Raw genomic sequence first — 18889 nt, 5'->3', positions numbered from 1 at the left:
TATCAAGTGCTCTACAGCTAGGAACAAACATCTCTACTGAACAAAAGGTTGTGAATGAAGAACTAATCATGTCTTCCTTTTCTAGACAAGTACCTGGCAAAATCAGACACCCATTTATTGCATATGTCACAGTATCTCTAATGGCTTTTAATTCTATGTGGCACAGACACCACAGACTTTAATCCATGGAGACCCTGAGTAGATTTCATAGTTACAACCATGTGCATTGCAGTCTCTTCACTCTACTGTTGTTATTATTAGGTGTATTAAAGCATATACAATAACTCCTGTTAACTAAGCAAACTATAACTGCAATGTTGAGGTAGCATTTCATGTAACATGCTTTCAAAATCCCTGCTGTCCAAGAAGATTAAAACTGTTCAGCAATTCTCGGAACAGCTCCCATTATTTCATCCAAGACTGTAGAAAAGGGAGAAAAAAGGCAATTTTTAAAAAACTATCTTTATTCTTTCATCTTACATTTAAACAGGGATGTACTGTATTTCACTTTTAGACATTCAGCCAATATTGACTTGATCAGCTTAGAGAGGAAAAAAAAAAGGATACAAATGTAAATCATACTGGCATAACCTGAACATACCTGTATTAGTACTGACTGCTTTTCTACAAGAAAACCTCCTTCAGCATTGAAATCAAGCTCTTAAAAAAAATATTGCTGAAAAGCAAGTGCCTAGATACCGGTCATTTCAACAAATATACTGCTTCTATATATTCAAAATATTTTAAGTCCATAATATGCACACTTTCTTGTTATGTGTATGGAGTTCAGCTCATACAAACATTGTACAGGTCAAAAACCTCTGAGAATAAAACTAATCAAGTGTGTGAGAAATACACAAACCACATGTACTTCGAAATCTTATGAAGCAACAAATTTGGTCAAGTACTACAAAGAGAGATGTGTTTTCATATGAGAATGGTCAAGTAATCCACCTTTTCAGCTCAAATAAAAACAAAGTAACTTCATGAGTTTGAGATAAGAACACGACCTGTTGTACAGTATGTTTTGGTATGCCAAGTGCAGGTTTTTTAGAACAAAGACTTAAGATCATGAACAGTAATAATGACAAAGATCAAACTATACATATGAGCACATAATCCAAACAATAAAATACACTTTTGGCTGTTAAGGAAAAATAAATTATAAAATACAATTAAAATCCTTGTAAATGCAATTATGAATTCAAAGGTGTTCATTTATTTTCAAATACATTTAAAATGCTATCACAAACCAGATTAAAAATAAATAAGTATGCCAAAAGACATGTGTGGATAGAAAAAAATGCTTATTAGCTCTAGAGCAATTATTTAAAAAAAGGATATCATCTGAGTTTTGGTCAACAAATCTGTCTAGTCACTTCCATCTTTCACACCCCTTCAACAACTGGCAGCAAACCTCTGTCATTACAGCTTTTAAAGAAGCATATATTTTCTGAAGAAGGAAATTAAAATGGGATGCCTAGTCTACACAACTGTTGGGTTTGTTCATATTGCAGGCACTTCATTCAACTGTGGGGAAGTACCTGATACATCCTTGCCATCCTACTATAGTAGTGACATTACACTGAAAGACAAGAAACTTCCAGGAAAAAAAATCTCAGGAAATTTTGGGTGCTATGGCCTAGTAGGCAGAGAAGGCAAAAGTCTAACCCACTTTCATTGTGTTTTTTTTTCTAAATTAAAGAGTAAAATAATTTACAAACAGATATCTAACATGACATGGCACATTGATATTTTCAAGCTAAAGGTGTTGTCAATCATCAGTTACCTTAGTGAATATATAGGCTTTAATACATATTCCACTAACCAGATTCACATTTATTTCTTCTTTCATAATTCCTCTGTAGATCTCTTCTGAAGGTATTTCAATTTTACTGGTATTACAGGAAGCACAACTTAAATTATACAAAAATTCTATATTTTTTGTACAAACTCTTGTCATTACTACTGTACTGCAATTCCAGTATGTTATGCAGGCATAACAAAAGCAGGTTTTCAAACCCAGAGACTACAGGAAATAATTTCTGTTCATTAGAATAGCCAGCATTTAGACAACTCTCAACAGTTAAATCAGACTTCTCAGTACCTCTAGACAGTGACTGGACCACAGTATCACAGACAGGGTTTAATGCTGATATAATCTGACTACAGTATCACCAGTAATACTGGAAGAAAAAGTAATCAGTACAGCTGTCAGAAAATAAAATAAATCTCAATATTTTATTATTTTTCTATACGGCTGTGCAACCGTATTTTTCTTCTATTTTTTTTAAGAAAATTGCTTTTGATATGCTGCTATGAAATCAAATAGATTTATGTCATCTGTCTTCAGCTAAGACACTGCTAGTACTTCCTAGGACAGGAGGAATACTTTTCAGGTTCAGTTTTGCTGGAGATACCTTTCATTTGTACCATTTCATTGGTCCATTTGTTGAAGGCCAAACAAGCACTCATATTTGACAAAACCTTAAAGCTTTCAGAATAGATGAATTAAAAGAAACAGAAGATGGATGCAGAAGAACTAAATCAAAGCACACAGACATGACATTGTTTCTAAGGGAGTCCTTGGAAAACATATGGTCATTACATAGGCTTGGTTGTTTTGGTTTTTTTTAAGATTACAAGACAGTAGTTGAACAAGTAAGTAATTTCCCACGTTCTCCTTGATTCTAGTCATTTGTGGCGCTGAATGGTTTTCCTTTTCCTCCGCTTGAAAAAACAGCAGCACCTGCAGGTGTGACATGAATTACATATGATATAAAAAGAAGTCACAAAACTAAATTATGTTTACTGTATTTTTTTCCACTTGAAGCATGTAGTTCAGGAATAGCCAGCACCACAATGGACACATTAAGCCCTATTGCAGGTGACTGATTTATTATTAGTGAAAGAATCTGAAATAAAGGTACTTAACACATTTCGCTTTTTTTTTTTTTTTTTTAAAAAGTATCAAATGAAAAAAGCTATAATAAAAATAGCTATTAAGTTTATTGTGTGACAGTATCAAAACCATGGGCATTATAGGCTGACTTAAGGTATTTGTAAGAATGCAACATTCCACTATCTGAGTACTCTTCAATATTAACTGGTAATATGCCAAACAGAAGCTTGAGCTTAGAATTTTGTCATGAGAACTATGCACTTAAGACACTACTGTTCCTAATATAAGAAAACAATTTGAGCTTCCTTTGTCAACCACAACTTGGAAAAGCCTTCCCAAAGACTATTCCCCTAAATATTTTAGAAATGAACATGTTTTTAATGTTCTGATTCACTGCTGTGATGCTATTACTGCAGTGGAAAATCACAGCTTTAAGTATAATGAAGTATACTGACATTCAATCTTCTGCTTTATTGTATACCACATGAAGGAAACTAAATTGACAAATGCTGCAAATTTCACTTAGCAAAATCTGAAAGTAACTGAAAAAAACACTACAAAAGGAAAAAGAATTGGAGGGAGTTAGAGATAAATACAGAGAACTGCAGAAGTCCAGGAAGTATTTTTGAAAATAAAGAGGAAAGCAACAAATACAAAAAGAAAACTTATTATAAGCAACTCCCAGCTCCTCACCACTACCTTTAAAAATAAAGCTTCCACTTAACATTTACAATTTGTAAATAAAAAAATAACATTTCAGTTGTCTACCTTAAAAGAGCTTGCCCCATGGAGCTCTGCAGTTTGGTTATTGAATTCTCACTTGCAGTGCTATATACTCAAAAGATTCTGTCAAACTATGAAGCACAATAGATGTGAAAATATAAAAGTGGTGCATCAATAGCCTATCAGTAAATTCTTAAGTTCACCAAGCATTTTATGCCACTAAAATTCAAAAGAAATCCTGCTGTTTTAGTTTGGGATTTGGGAAATGGGGAACGCATTTGAAAACCGTGGAGAATAAAGATCTAAAAATAAGGTTCTACGGGGGGGAGAACAACATCCAAAGTAAGGGGAGACAGAAGTTACCTTCTCAAAATATCCAAGTGCACCCTGTTGCTCAGTCACTGAAAAAGTACCAGTGGGCAGAGGCAGACCAGAGCTGCTCTGAGAGTTATATAACTTTCAGTAGAAAAAAACATTGGTTATTGATGGAGAGGAAGCCCAAAATTAAAGTTCAGTAGGGAAAACTACATAGGCAAATATTTTTAGAGATGGCAGAAATAATCACACTTATTTATTAACTTTAAAGTACTTCCAAAAGAGACATCATTGCTTCTGAAGGCTAGTAGCCACCAACTGCAACTGAAATTTCCCCATAACTAACCTTTTTTCTTAGCATTTGTCCACAACACTAACATGTATTATCACTTAAGCTTTGAATTTATATGCAGATATATAAAGTCCAGTTTAGTTTAATCTTTCTTTCATCCCACTCTTTTCCCAAGTATTTTATATATGTATATACAACAAAAAGAAAAAAGAAAGGTTATAGAAAAATTTTGATTCAATTAATATTTTCAGTATATACAGAACACAGGTTACATAAGTAACTGTAGGAAAAGTGTGGCAGACAATTTATATTCTTAGAGTCATGGAATGGTTTGGGTTGGAGGGGACCTTAAAGATCATTTAGTTCCAACTCCCCTCCCATGGTCAGGGACACCTTCCACTAGACCAGGTTACTCAAAGTCCCATCCAGTCTGGCCTTGAACACTTCCAGGGAGGGGGCAGCCACAACTTGTTCCACTTCACAGTAAAGAGCTTCTTCCTTATAGCTAATCTAAATCTACCCTTTTTCAGTTTAAAACCATTACCCCTCATCCTAACCCTACACTCCCTGATAGAGTCCCTCCCCATCTTTCCTGTAGCCCCCTTTAAGTACTAGAAGGCCGCTATAAGGTCTCCCCGGAGCCTTCTCTTCTCCAGGCTGAACAACCCCAGCTCTCTCTGCCTGTCCTCATAAGGGAGGTGGCTCCAGACCCTTATCATCTTCATGGCCATCCTCTGGACCTGCTCAAGCATACATTCTAGAAAAACAATCTAGAATTTTAACTCTTCACTGTTTAGCTACATTTTGCTTATACAAGCATGTCTCAAGGGAGCAGCAGATCACACTTCTTAAATGTTTAGGACTGTTTGGATTCTCTGTGTAATTCAAGTACCCTTCAGTTTTCTTGATTTCCTTCCCAGAAAATGTTAACTCATCCTTGTTGCAAATCTCATACTGTACTTTATTCCTTCCACATAGCCTATTTCATTCGCTACTTCTCTGTCAACCAGAGAAGGGCATCATGCAATGGGGAGTTCAAGAGTTCTATCTTTAACGAACATAAGGCACTGTTTGGTCTTCTGGAGTTTGCATAATAGTATTACAAAAGGTATAATTTCTATTAACAGTTGGTTTGAGTCTTTTAATTATAAGAACTATTCAACTGTATTTTAGTTCAGGGAAATTCACCGAATTCTGAAGACTAGCTTGGTATGGGGAAATAAATTCCTTATTAATATATATATCTAAAATATGTTAAAGGAATGCAAATTGCATAGAGCACTGTAAACCACAGGACTGGCTTGGAAACTTACTGAAATGTCTATTTATCGGCCTAGAAGTGCCAGATCTGTCAAACTTACATTTTATTTTTATTATTTGTCCACGGCCAAATAAATGTAATTTTAAAATATATGAACACATTTACATGAGAATGACAGATCTAAGTGCATTGCCTGACAATAATTTTTATGAAAGAAATTTAACCCTGAAATTCGAGATCCATAGTGCATAAACTTGAAGAGTATAATTAATAAATAAATGCAGACATGTTCCTAAGAATACTGTCACTAAAGAATGTCATTATCACTTTTATATATATATATTATATTGCTTGAAGCTGTATTTAAAGCTACAGATAAGTGCATTATTAATGAGTATTAAACCACAAACATCACAATATTCACAATGCATGCAAAGTTTGTAAGAATACAACTGAAAATTTCTGATTCTAGGAAATGAACTACTTTATTTTTAAAGAAAGCATTTAGTGTCTGCTAACCTCTTTCTCTGTAGGATATAAAACACTTCTATAGCTGGCAGTATAATATCAATTTCTGAAACTTAAGAAACAACTTACTTTTCCTGTACAATCTAAAGTGACCTTTGAGATATTATCTAAGATAGCAATCTCAGTATTACAGTTACAAAGATTTCTTGTCCTATTTAAAACATTATAATACCTTTTTTTCTGTTAAATACCTTTCCCACTAATACTTGAGCAGTCCCTTGGCACAATATGCTAAAGCAACTTCAGTTCTCATTTGTGTTTAGATAGCCCTGTTTTTATATTTGTCACCTAGCATGTGGCAGCACTTCAGGATTGTTAACAGGCTTGAACTGCCAAAAAGAATAGAATATACAGAAAGAACAGATCATGTAATCTTTTCCTGTTTGCCCTTCTCTGTCCTCTGTAGCAGAGCCTTTTTGTTACCCATATTACATATGCTTCATAGAAGCAACTCTTTGTATGGCTAGCAAAGAGTTAAGGAAAGAAAGGCTAATTGCCCAGTGATAAGTGGAAGACCATCTGTAGAAAGCAAGATTTACAAGTGCCAGGTCGGCAGAGTGATCAGGTTATAGTTTTCACTCTGCTTTACAACTCCATTAACAACTGAAATAGGGCTGAAAGCTAGTCTTCTAAAAAAAACCCAAACCAACCCCAAAACACAAAAAAAACCCAAAGACACATCAAAACCCAAACAAACAAAACCAAAACCAAGAAAGACCCCAAAAAACCAACCCCTCCCAAAACAAAACCAAAAGAAAAACCACACCAAAAAACCCCAAAACCCAACACCCACTGCTAGCTCATGCTTGCTGCACAGCAACACCTGAGGAGCATAAAGATGACAAGGCATAAGATTTAGAATACATATGGCATGTGAGTACATAAACATATATCAAACAACAGAAGGGTTAGATAAATGTCCCAAAACAATAAAATTCTTATTGAAAAAAATCCTTATCATTTCTGATTTACAGCATCCCACTGAAATGGTAACAGATGATCTAATATTCACCTAAACAATGTGTTCATAGTTAAAATCACACATGACAGGGCACCCATTCTTCAATCTTTTAAACAAAAATATAGTCATGCCAAGCTTCTAAAACATCTTGAAAACATCAAGAACCAAGAATTAAGTGTTTCTAAAAAATATGCAAGTTTGTCTCCTTAGAGTATGACGTAATGTTACAAACAGAAGAAATCAGCAAGGGAGGTTAACTTTGTTCATATTTGCAGATGGAGAAAAAGAATTATGAAAGAGTGTCACGTGCCCCCACAAAGTAAGAGTCTTTTGGTAAAATGTTTCCTTAAAAATAAAAATGTATCACAGACATGAAAGATACTGATAGGTGCATTTCCTTACACTCTTCAGCAGTGTAAAAATCTATAAATGGATGTTTAAATATCTCATGATACGTTTTGATATTAAGCTTATAACTATCATGTTAAAATATAAAATTACCTAAACCCTCTAAAGTATTGTTACTGTGAAGAGATGTATACTTATCATTCATGTCTGATAGCAATGCTGGGGGCAGGGGGTTTGTGGGTGATGGGGTATCCTCTGATATGAGGAAATTAACTTCTACACTTTTAAAGCAGCTGCAGCATCTTGGCTTCTGAAAATTCTGTTACTTTCTGTACATAACTAAGCATAGGTTTAATTGTGCTACACACTATTCAAAGCTTTAGAAATTTAATCTTTACATGTATGTACATAAACTAGGCATAAGGAAGGTTATCACTGCACTTGTGAAGGGAAGGGATAGGGAATTTATCCGCAGCCTTATCAACAACCTTGCTCTTTGGGGTCTTTTTTTAATCTGTTTTAAATATATGTATAAGAAAACTGAAATCTTGCCAGAAAAAAAAAACCACAGTGAACTGCAAGGATGGCAGATGAAGGACTGGTCTTCTCAGTGCTCATAGAAAACTAGTGAAAGTGTGGCTCAACAGACACCTCCATTCACAATTTTTAACTACACGTACATAAATCTTACTTTCCAAAACCAAAACCTACGAACAAACACTTCAAGAAAAATTTATACTTTGAAAAAATTTCCCTTATCTAGAAGAAAACAAGCCCTCAAAACTTACAGCTATTAACTTCTACTAATGCATCCTTAATACTTGACTGCCTCTATTTTATGATTAACTAGATACATGCCCTCGTAAAATCCTATTCCAAGCACAATTAAAAAGGAAAACATTTTGAAAGTTATACTGCCTTTAACTATCAAGAATATTTTTCTTTAATATTTTTCAAGCCTGACTTTACCACTCAAATACATATATATATTAGTTGTCCATCCCATGCTAACAAACCTTAATATTTTTCCCTTTCATTACACTGTAACTTTAAAGAACCACGAAGTTACCTTTTAGTAATTAGTTAGCAGGTTGTCAAAGACTAATACTCTGGTAAATATATGTTTACAGAGATAATGGGCGAAGTTCAAACATTTGCTAGCATTTATTACTTGTTTGGGTAAGTGAGGCATTTTCTAAATGTTAAAATACTAGCTGGATGCTACAACATCTGAAAAGAATGTTTGCCCCTCTAAAACAGTATTACAAGTAAAAAAAATATTCTACTACCCACTAAAAAGGATTAAATAAAGTACACTACAGACTACATAAAAGCAAGCAAGATTTGAAGCAGGCAAAATAGCTCCTGAAGGTGGCTGTTTATAAAAACAGCTGCTTCATAATATTAAAACATGTTTTGTGATTTCCAAATGGACTTGTTATTTTAACTTTCTCTGAAATTAGTTTTAAACCAAGTAACAATAACAAAGCCACTGGGGCTATTTCTGCCTGCCTGTGCTGTAGAACTCACCACATGCTCAACACTTTCTGGCAGCTATACAGAAAGAGAGTAAGGGAAAAAAAGAGAATCAGAATACCACACAGAAGAATAATTTACATCTTTCATACATAACTTCTGGTAGACAGAACACTATCTTAAAATACTTCAAAATTAGTTGAAATATTAAAAAGGCATGCACTTCTCTAGTATAGAGAGATGTGCTGCTGAGGGCTTAGCCTAGAAAGCACAAGCTATAGAAAATCTATTATTGAAATATTTAAAGCCAAAATTAAGTATAGCACTATAGTTTTGCCCCTCACTAGTGACTACTCAGTTTAGACAATATTTTTTGAATTAACGGTACAAGAAAAAATTTGAAGCAGCTGAGCACACAAGATCCAAAGAATATGAAAAGATGGACATACTTAGTTTCATCCATTACTTCTACTTCTGCAGGAGCTGTGATGGGTGCATTTGAATGGCCTGCAGTTGGGTCATCTGTGTTCAGTTCTCCATTTGTTGAGCTTACTACCTGAAATCACCAGAAATACCTGAAATTATGCTAATGCCAGACATACATTTGTGAATTCCTAAAGTTACAAATATCTTCAAACATCAATAGTTTCTGTTAATTCCATAATCCTTTTTATTCCAATATTATCATCTTTTCCAGGTTTTACTTTTGCATCTCTGCACTCCTACCATTCTTCTTTCATATCTACTAGTGGAACTGACATCTACTTGACAGACTCAAAGTGAATGGACTAAGCAAAGTAATTCTGTTGATCAGATTTGCTGATCTCCTTCACATCTCTTCAGAGCCTTAAGGGAAGGCACTAACCCCTTCCCTGGTATCAATTCACTCAGTCTCACCCCATCTCTGCTTCTTTACTGTATTTAAGCTCCTTAGTTTCCTTCTTTGTGTGGCACAATTCAGTTGCACCTCAAAGTGTACTCTAGATCTGAGTGCAGGTGCTGTTTGGTTTTCACTCTTAAAGCACAAGAACACTTACAGCCATCAAAAATAAAAGAAAAAAAAAAATCTGCTTACTCTTCATTCCCATTAATTTAGTCTCAAATTCCTTTGTAAATTCTTGATCCACCTGGACAGCTCTGGTTCTCTGGGAACGTTTGTGACCACATGGAACCCAATATTGTCTCTCTCAGTTCCTGTCAGCTTTTCTGCATGACAGATGGAGCTATTCTAAAGGCCCTTCCCTTATTCACCTCACAATCTGCCAGGAAAATGGTTAACTGGATACAGACAAGTGTATATCTGACCAGGGTAGAGATAACTAACCCATTAAAGTATCAAGAGGTCTACTGGCTAAAAAGTACCAGTAAATGCTTGGTCAAGCAATCACACAAAAATATTGTCTGGCCAAACAATGTAAGAGCCTGCAGAAAACATCTGTAAAATATAATCAGCTACAGGAAAGTGGACCACTAGTACTTCATAGTTCAAGATTTTTACCAGCTGTTGCCTGAAGGTCAGAGATGAAGACGGAAGAAAGCAGATGGAAGGAAACTCAGCAGTTACTGAGGAGAGGGGCTTCGAGGAAGAGGATAGCAGTGGCGGACCCTTCTGAAAGCACCAAAAACCCGTGGCAAAACCACAAGATGAGAAGGCAGAAGCCCAGGGAAGAGGGAGAGCCTCAAGTTGCCTCCCCCCTGAGAGGGAAGAGTGAGCTGCTACCAAGGGCAGCAAGGACTCAGAGTGGGTGGAGACTGGAGTGACGACACCCAACGCCCTTCACGTACAAGAGCTCCCTAGGGAGTGCAAGTGACCAGGGTGGACAAACAGGGTGTGGCGCATCAGTATGTGTGGCAGTTCGTGCAGGCAGGGCAAGCAGACAGGGCACAGTCTACCTCCGGGGTCTAGATCTTATATGAGCTAGTTTCATCTTATCGTCCTCCCCGTATATGAGCTAGTTTCATCTTATTGTCCTCCCCGAGTGGACTGAACCCTGGTCTCCACTCAGGTCAAAACCACCGCCAGAAAGAACGTGGTGACCCAGATGGAGCTGCCACGCAACCATGCGGCGGCCCATGTCCTGGGTGCAGGGAGTGCCTGGGCCTGTCGGTCCTGCCGGAGGGCAGCAGGGACAGCACCCGTGTGTGCTGTGATCAGCTGGGTGACCTGCTCATATGGTGGAGGGACTCAAAGAAAAGGTCACAAGATTAAGAAGTATTAGGGAGTGTGAAAGGGAGATTGATTGGTGGAGTAGCACCCTCGAACCCGTGAAACAAGGGGAGCAAATGGAGGCTCCAAACAAGGCAAGTAATCCCTCACCCTCTTGCTACCAGGCAGAAGGAGGGGCCCTAAGAGATGAGGGAGGCTGGAAACAGGTCCTTGCTCAGGGAGGCAGGAAAATCCTCTCCTGACCTCCTTCACCCTCCATGGTACCCCTTCACAATAGATTTGAGGCCCTGGAACTTCTGAATGAAGAACAGAAGGAGGAAGAAAATGAGACAAACAAGGAGGAAGACCAAGGTCCACAAAGGCCGAGTCATTCTGGACCAGGTATTAAAACCAGTTCTAAAAAGAACCCCTGAAGGGTCAGCGTAGTGGGTGACTCCATTCTGAGAGGTGTGAAGACCCAATACGCAGATGACACCCGCTTCATAGGAAGTCTGCTGCCTCCCTGGGGCCTGCGTCAAGGACCTTACAGCAAAACTCCCCACTCTAGTGAGACCCAAGGACTACTACCCTCTCCTGGTTTTCCAGATAGGTAGTGACGACATTACCAGGAGAAGGCCTAAAGCAATGAAGAGAGATTTCAGGTCCTTGGTATAAGGGACTGTTTGGACTTTGTCTCAACATTGCTGCTTTGCAACTACCACTTCTTGTCCTCAGCATCCTGTTGTTGTGAAGGAGTACGCATTGAAGGAGACAAATAGACCCTGATGAAACCACGACATCTGCCCAAGGCTAGAACAGCAGCAACCTTGGCAGCGCCCATCAAGCTGCACCTGTGCACGAGCCGGATGGAGGGGAAGCCGCGGTGAGGAAGATGTTCAGACCCCTCGCCAGCACGACCACCGTGAACTCCTGGGCATGTGCACATGGAGGACCAAGGGGCGGCCTGTATTACAACGAGCCCCGTGGAAATGGGTGGACTAAATCATGGGGACAGGGACTACAAAAGGACAGACTGTGTACTCCTCTCTGAAGATGCTTGCTGCTAGTTGCTTGTAGCCTGTGGCTTATTAACAGATGCCTGAGACTTTGGCACAACCAGGAGTGTGGGACATCAACATCGGCACCAAGAACGAGACAACAGAACATCGCTGGATCTCTGGTGGTGGCGGTGGTAATTAGTTGCACCTCTACCGTTCTCTTGCTTAGGGATTCTGACTTTCTCCTTTCTTTTCCTCTCTGTCCTATCGCTCTTATCAGTTGTTATAGAAAATAAAAGTTCATAAATTTGTATGGAATCTGACCTCGTTTGTGTCTTAATCTCGCTCTTGGGATTGTTTAAGAACCCTCCCTGATATTGGATCGGGACATTTTAAATTGGTATCACGAACAGGATCCGTTGAGATGAGAGTGCTGTACTACCTTAATGTGTTGGATGCAAACCTCTCAGGATGAAATAATCCCCTTTGTGTTACATTAAGGTGTGACCTTCTGTGAGTAAACACGGGTAGAGTGGACAGTGATACTGCCATTTGTGCTTCCATAACGTGTGGCCTCCTGAGAGTGAACAGGGGAAACTTGTATATCAAGGTGTGGCCCTCTCAGGACGATAAACCCCTTTGAGTTGCTTTGTGTGAGATTCAGATCTGGTTTCCTGGGAGAGAACGGGGGAAATGGGACATTAAGGTGTGACCCTCTCAAGACAATAATCCCCTCTGCATTAGGAAAAGGAAAAAGAATGGCTGCCCAGAAGGCAGTCGATGCTTGTGATGATGTGCCCTCAGGGGCTGAAGGAATAGATAAATTATATGATCTTTCGGAGGCACATCGATCTCGTCCCCAGTCCAGGGACAAGATTGGGCAAAAAACCATTGGTTTCAACCACAGAGTGTGGTGGATAGGATAAGGGTATTGCAGAAGGAAGCTAAGGTCAAGAGGGGAAAAGGAAAAGCTATAAATTGTGCAGTGCTAGGAGCAAGTCTGGCAGCTGCAGTGGAAGAGAAAGAAGTCTAGTCAAGCTGATGCTGTAATAAACTCACTGCAGATGGTCATACAGCCCCTGCAGAACCAATTGAGAGACACCAAAGAATTGTTAGAGGAGGAAAGGAATAAAAATATAATATTGAAAAATGAGTTGAGGGAACAACTTTTGGCGGAGACGGATACACTGGTGGAGACAAAAGTGAAGCTTTTGGAGAAGGGGATACGGCAAATCTATCCCCACGGAGATTTGCAGAAGGCAAAAGAAAGTGTAGAAAGCCTCTGCCATATTGTATCCGCTGGTTAAAACAGAGTATGTGCATGAGGACGATAGCGATAACCATCCTCAGGTTATAACCAAAGAGGTCCCATTTACAGCAACTGAACTGGCAAAGATGAAAAAGCATTTTGCAAGGACTGCAAAAGAATCAGAGACAAGAGTACGTGTGGAGAGTGTCTCTGTCAGGAGGGGATGGAATTTAGTTGTCAGAGAAAGAGGCAGAAGGATTTTGGAGTCCGGGTGTGTTTCTAATCACCAGCGACCGCCGAGCCCCATGGACTCAGAGAGTTGCAAACTGGGTCAGAGGGCTGAACCTCTTGGAGAGGGGAGATCCCCCTGCCATGACAGGTATGGTGGATCAGTTAGTGGAAAGTGTGCAGAAGGCAGCCTGTCTCCAGATGATGTATGATTGGGAGCTCAAGGCCAACCAAGGCTCCCCGATGATGATGCCTGTGGACCCAGAGAGGATGACTCCCCTGATACGAGGACCCTCTGACTCCCTGAAACCCTTTGGCATTCAACTGCAAGGGAAGATTCAAAACACCCTCAATGGAGAAAGAATGATGGCCGCTTTGGAGGGGATAGTGACTCCTGACCATCGACAGCCAGGGAGGAAAATATAGACATGGGGAGAGTTAGCCCAGGAATTGATTAATTTTGGGAGAAAATGTAGCCCCATTGATGGATCGTCCCAAAGAACTGAAACCAAGGTCATACAGACTGCAGAGTGAATTAGTGGGAGACAATCATCCATGAGGAAGGGACAAGTCTTGGGATCACCCTGAGGTCAGAATTCTGGGAGAGAGGCCCCTAAATCAGTAAAGACTGTAGCAACTAGGTCTTCAGAAAGGCATTCCCCAGGATCTGACGGACAGATTCCCGACCCAAAAATTAGAACGACTTGTGCAGAACTGGTGGATGTCACTGCACAAGGTCTCCAGGTCCTTGAGGAGGATGGCGAGGTTGGTCACCTCCTGTCTGGCCTGGAGGACAGCTAGCAGGTGGCCCCCCACAATCTACCTCATTTTCCAGGACAACCCATCTTGGTAGAACTCTCCACGGTGGGAGCAGGACAATTGGTATTGGATACCCCAATGAACAAGTCTACTTGGAAAGTCAGAGATGCTCATAGAAAGGAGAACAAAATTAATACAAGGTGGATTATTCCATCTTTCTGATTATAACTCACTTCTGGTTCTCAAAATGAACCGAGAAGCTTTTTTTTTTCCTTTCTCTTGCAGGTAAAACCTCTCCCAGAGAACGATATCCTGAGTCACAACAGGGGATCATTCCGTGGATTTTGATTCTTTGTATAGTATTGATGTCTACTGCCTTATTAATATTTGTAGGATGTATTGTGTACCATTGCTGAAACTGTTTTGGGCGACTGTTCTCCTCTTCCTTGGTTCTGGAGGAATCTCCGGCTTTCTAAGTGTTAACCAAGAATGGGAGGAAAGTGAAATTATAGTTTTAGGACATTCTGTTCAAATCAGGGAAAGTCCCTTTGCTAATGGGACCTGGACTTCAAACGGTTATTGCTGAGCACATGAAGATGAGATGGAAGTACCAAGGCCTAAACAGCACATGCACTTTGGACTGGGAACATGAAAATCCATTTTCCTGCTGCGTAGACAGACCCCCAACTCAGGCAAGTCAGACCACTATCTTTGGCTCCGCAGTCTATGATGATCATGTATACACTTTTGATACTTAATTTTATAGCAGTTGCTTTAATGGCTCTTGCCATACTTTCGCTTGTAATATGTATGTGTTTGTCCTGTAAGCGTCCATGAAACCATCTTGTAGCTGTACCTGTTCGTGTAAACAACTACCTCCTTCCCCTCACCAGCCCCAAAGACTGAGAGCACCTCCCTCGGCCCAGCCTGGGACACATCTTGTTCTAGTATGTTTGGTTAAGTGCTATTGTTACCTTTTAGTAGTAGTGTTATTGTTACATTTTTATATGTTTGTCTACAATATTGTTAATATTGTATAAACAGTAGCATTTTTTGCTTATTTTGGTTTAAATCTAGAATAGAAGTTTCTAGGCCCAAATGATGCATGTGCTTTAGGATAAAAGGGGTGTGGAAAGACATCTTCCCACCGCGCATGCTGATCCCGACTCAAGCAGATCAGAGGAGCAGACTGCATGGACAGGCAGGGCCTCAACCACTGTGTGGTATTTTGTTAAAATCATGGGAAAGATGGATCATGTTTTAGGATTAGACTTAAATCACGTTTCATTTTTTAACTTGTTGGCTATTACCTTAATTGTTATTCTAGCACTCATTTTTTTTGTCCATGTGAATGTCAATTATGTAAATTGCCATAGCGTTCTTTTGCTAATTCACCTGACCTTAATTTTAAGTTTATAAGATGCTCTGGTTTTATAAAGTTAATTACTGTTAAATATATCTGTTAAACGTGCTCTTGGTTACAAGTTTGTTAGATAAAAATGTTTATATTCGCTAAAATATTGTTAAGGATATATGCTTGTTAGACAAAGATGTTCATAGTTGTTAAGGATATTGCTAAAGAGGTGTTCATCAACAGAAAATTTGCCACTATTTCTAACCTTTCTCTCTCGCTGCACTGTTATCTTTCATGCCACCACAAAGACAGCAATATTGAGGCATGGGATGGTGTAAGGGACTGTTTGGACTTTGTCTCAACATTGCTGCTTTGCAACTACCACTTCTACTTCTATACATAAATTTGTATAGAATCTGACCTCATTTGTGTCTTAATCTCGCTCTTAGGATCATTTAAAAACACTCCCTGATATCAGATTGGGACACTTGGGGAAACTGATTAAGGGGTCAGAGGCACAAACTGTGTTCACCTCCATCCCTTAATTTGGTGGGATGAAGAACAGTAGAGAACTCAACAGATGAACTCCAAGACTGGTGTTACCAGCAGGACTCTGGATTTTTCAATCATGGGTTGGTATACAGGATGACAGAAATTTGGCACTGGATGGGAAGCACATGTCCCAGAGGGAGAAAAGGATCTTGGGGCAGGAGTTAGCTGGGCTCATTGACAGAGCTTTAAACTAGATTTAAAAAGGAAATAGGGCAAAACATCAGGCCATCTGAAGTGCATGTATATCGATGCACAAAGCATGGGTAATAAACAGAAAGAGCTTGAAGCCGTGATGAAACAGGAAAATCATGATGCTGTGGCTATTACAGAAACATGGTGGGATATCTCCCATGACTCTAGTGCACCGGTTGATGGTTACAAGCCAAGGATGGAGAGGCAGTGGGGTGGTCCTGTATGTTAGGGATTGTTATGATTGCTTTGAGTACAAGTGTGGTGAAGACAAGGTGAAGTGTCTTAGCGTTAGAGTCAGGGGGAAGGCCAACAGGGCAGATGTCATAGTGGGAGTCTACTATAGCCCACCCAACCAGGAAAGAGAGGTGGATAACATATTCTGTAGGCATTTAGGAGAAATCTCACCATTACTTGCCCTTGTTCTATTGGGAGACTTTAAATTCCCAGACATCTGCTGGAAATACAACACAGCAGAGCAGGACCAGTCCCAGAGATTCCTGGAATGTGTGGGAGACAACTTCCTGACACAGCTGGTGAGTGAACTGACCAGAGAAGGTGCCCTGCTGGATCTCCTCTTTGTGAACAGAGAAGGGCTGGTGGATGACGTGGTGATTGGGGGTCGACTAGAGCACAGCAATCATGAATAGAGTTCTTTGTTCTTAGAGAGGCCAGGAGAAGGGCAAGCAGGACTGACATCCTGGACTTCAGAAGGGCTGACTTTGTCATGTTTGGGCACCTGCTTCACAGGATCCCTTGCGAGATGGTCTTGAACAGTACAAGGGTCCAGGAAGACTGGGCACTCTTCAATAAGGAAGTGTTAATGGCTCAGGAGCAGGCAATCCCCAGGTGCTGTAAGAGAAACTGGCGACAGAGAAGACAATCCTGGCTAAACAAGGCGCTTTGGTTGCAATTCAGGGAGAAAAGGAAAGTTTACCACTTATGGAAGAAGGGGCTAGCAACTCACAGTGATTACAATGATGTTGTGAGGCTATGCAGGGTGGAAATCAGGAGGTCTAAAGCCCAGCTGGAAACTATTCTGGCTTCAGCAGTCAAGGACAACAAGAAATGCTTCTCTAAGTATGTCAACAGCAAAAGACAGACCACGGAGAGCCTCCATACCCTGCTAGATGCAGGAGGAAACATGGCACTGAGTGATGAGGAGAAGGCTGAGGTGCTTAATGCCTTCTGTGCCTCAGACTTTAAGAGCAAGGCTAGTTGTACTGAGGGAATCCAGCCTCCTCAGCCAGAATACAGAGACTGGCCGAGTGACCGCCCTGAAATCCAGGAGGAGACAGTCAGTGACCTGCTGCATCACACAGACACACACAAGTCTATGGGACCAGATGGGATACACCTGAGGGTGCTGAAGGAGCTGGCTGGGGTGCTTGCTGTCCTGGTTCAACTAGGATAGGCTAAGTTTCCCCAGCAGAGAGAGAGGGGGAAGGGATCTCCAGCCAAGTTATTCATACCATGCTGACATCAGGTCCAGGGGCAGGAAACTTTCATTTTACTTTCTCTTTGGCTTTTTGGTGGCGGGGAACTGCTCTGTGACCATTTAGCGGTTTTTCTCTGTATATCGTTTGTCTTGTTCACTGTTATTGCTGTTTATTGCTGTTATCATTGCCACTGTTGTTGTTCAGATTGTTTTATCACACTGTTGTATTAAATTTCTTATTTTAACCCGGGTTTGTGCCTCACTGCCAGCCCGAACGGCTGCCGGTGGAGGAGGGCCAACGGCAACATGCTCTCCTCTGGTCCCGGCAGGGCTTAAACCAACACAGCCGTTATTAGTGCAACAACGTGGGGCTCGAAGGGCTGAAATAAGAATAAAAGGGACAGACGCTGACCAGAGTGTGACAGAGCAATCTGTTAGGTGTAATTTTTCTGTTTGTATTTGTATTTGTTTGATAAGAAAATGTTTGCAATGCTGGCCCACGTGCTTGCGTGGTGGGGCTGGATTACTCCTTATATCCAGTGTATGATCCCTGTGGTGGTGTTTGTAATCAGTGGAAAATGCATAAAGGGTCTTATGTTGTTATACGGGCTATTGAATGCTTATGCTGCCTTTGTATCGCTGTGTGTGGGGGTGGACCGGTACCTATTTGCTGTTTGGGCTTTTGTTAGGGGTCTCACCCCCTCTGTGGGTGAGCCAGGGGAAGAGATCCTCTCGGTTTTGGGGAGTTTCAATTATCCTTGGAGCCTGCAGGCCAGTGTGATTGTGGCACAATGCTTTCTGAATGTCTGCCTGATTTCGGTTTTGGCCATGCGGCACTTCTCTAACAATAGCAGTGCCCGGAAACCTGCCCCAAGGTCAGATAATAGTGAGTGGCAAGGGGTGTGGGAAAAGATGGGCAAAGGCCTGAGTCAGTGGGATCCTCCAATGCTTTGGAATTTCACTCCTGAGCAAGTGCAGAGCCCTGATAAGCTGATGGAGTGCTTAGAAAGGGTGTGTTACCAAACTGGCAAAACCCAGGAGAAACAACTTGCTGCAATGTGTTGGGGACTTGCCCATGCCTACTGTGTCCTCTTTAATACCACTCACTGCCCTCAAGGGGAAGAAAAGGCCACAAAAGCTGAAACAATATCTGAACCGGGGGGACAGGCA

General features: G+C 40.3%; 1 protein-coding gene and 1 pseudogene across 5 annotated transcripts in view; one reads left to right on the top strand and one right to left on the bottom strand.

Moving 5' to 3' along the window:
• Window positions 1-275: 275 nt before the first annotated feature.
• Window positions 276-18889, bottom strand: part of CSNK1G3 (casein kinase 1 gamma 3) — a 90988-nt gene continuing 72374 nt past the window's right edge. For 2 of the 5 annotated variants that reach the window (XM_074931384.1, XM_074931389.1), the window contains one exon: window positions 276-2749. In XM_074931384.1, coding sequence (XP_074787485.1) covers window positions 2543-2749 — 207 coding nt within the window. In that variant the 3' untranslated portion in view covers window positions 276-2542. Of the gene's footprint in view, window positions 2750-3988; window positions 4082-8860; window positions 8885-9255; window positions 9363-18889 lie in introns of all 5 variants that reach the window. The other 3 variants (XM_074931385.1, XM_074931387.1, XM_074931388.1) reach the window with 3 other exon arrangements.
• Window positions 12709-13961, top strand: LOC141973181 (uncharacterized; annotated as a pseudogene).

The sequence above is a fragment of the Athene noctua genome, chromosome Z (genome assembly GCF_965140245.1).
Source record: "Athene noctua chromosome Z, bAthNoc1.hap1.1, whole genome shotgun sequence".
In the NCBI taxonomy this organism is placed as follows: Eukaryota; Metazoa; Chordata; class Aves; order Strigiformes; family Strigidae; genus Athene; species Athene noctua.
This window is presented reverse-complemented; position numbering and strand designations above follow the sequence as displayed.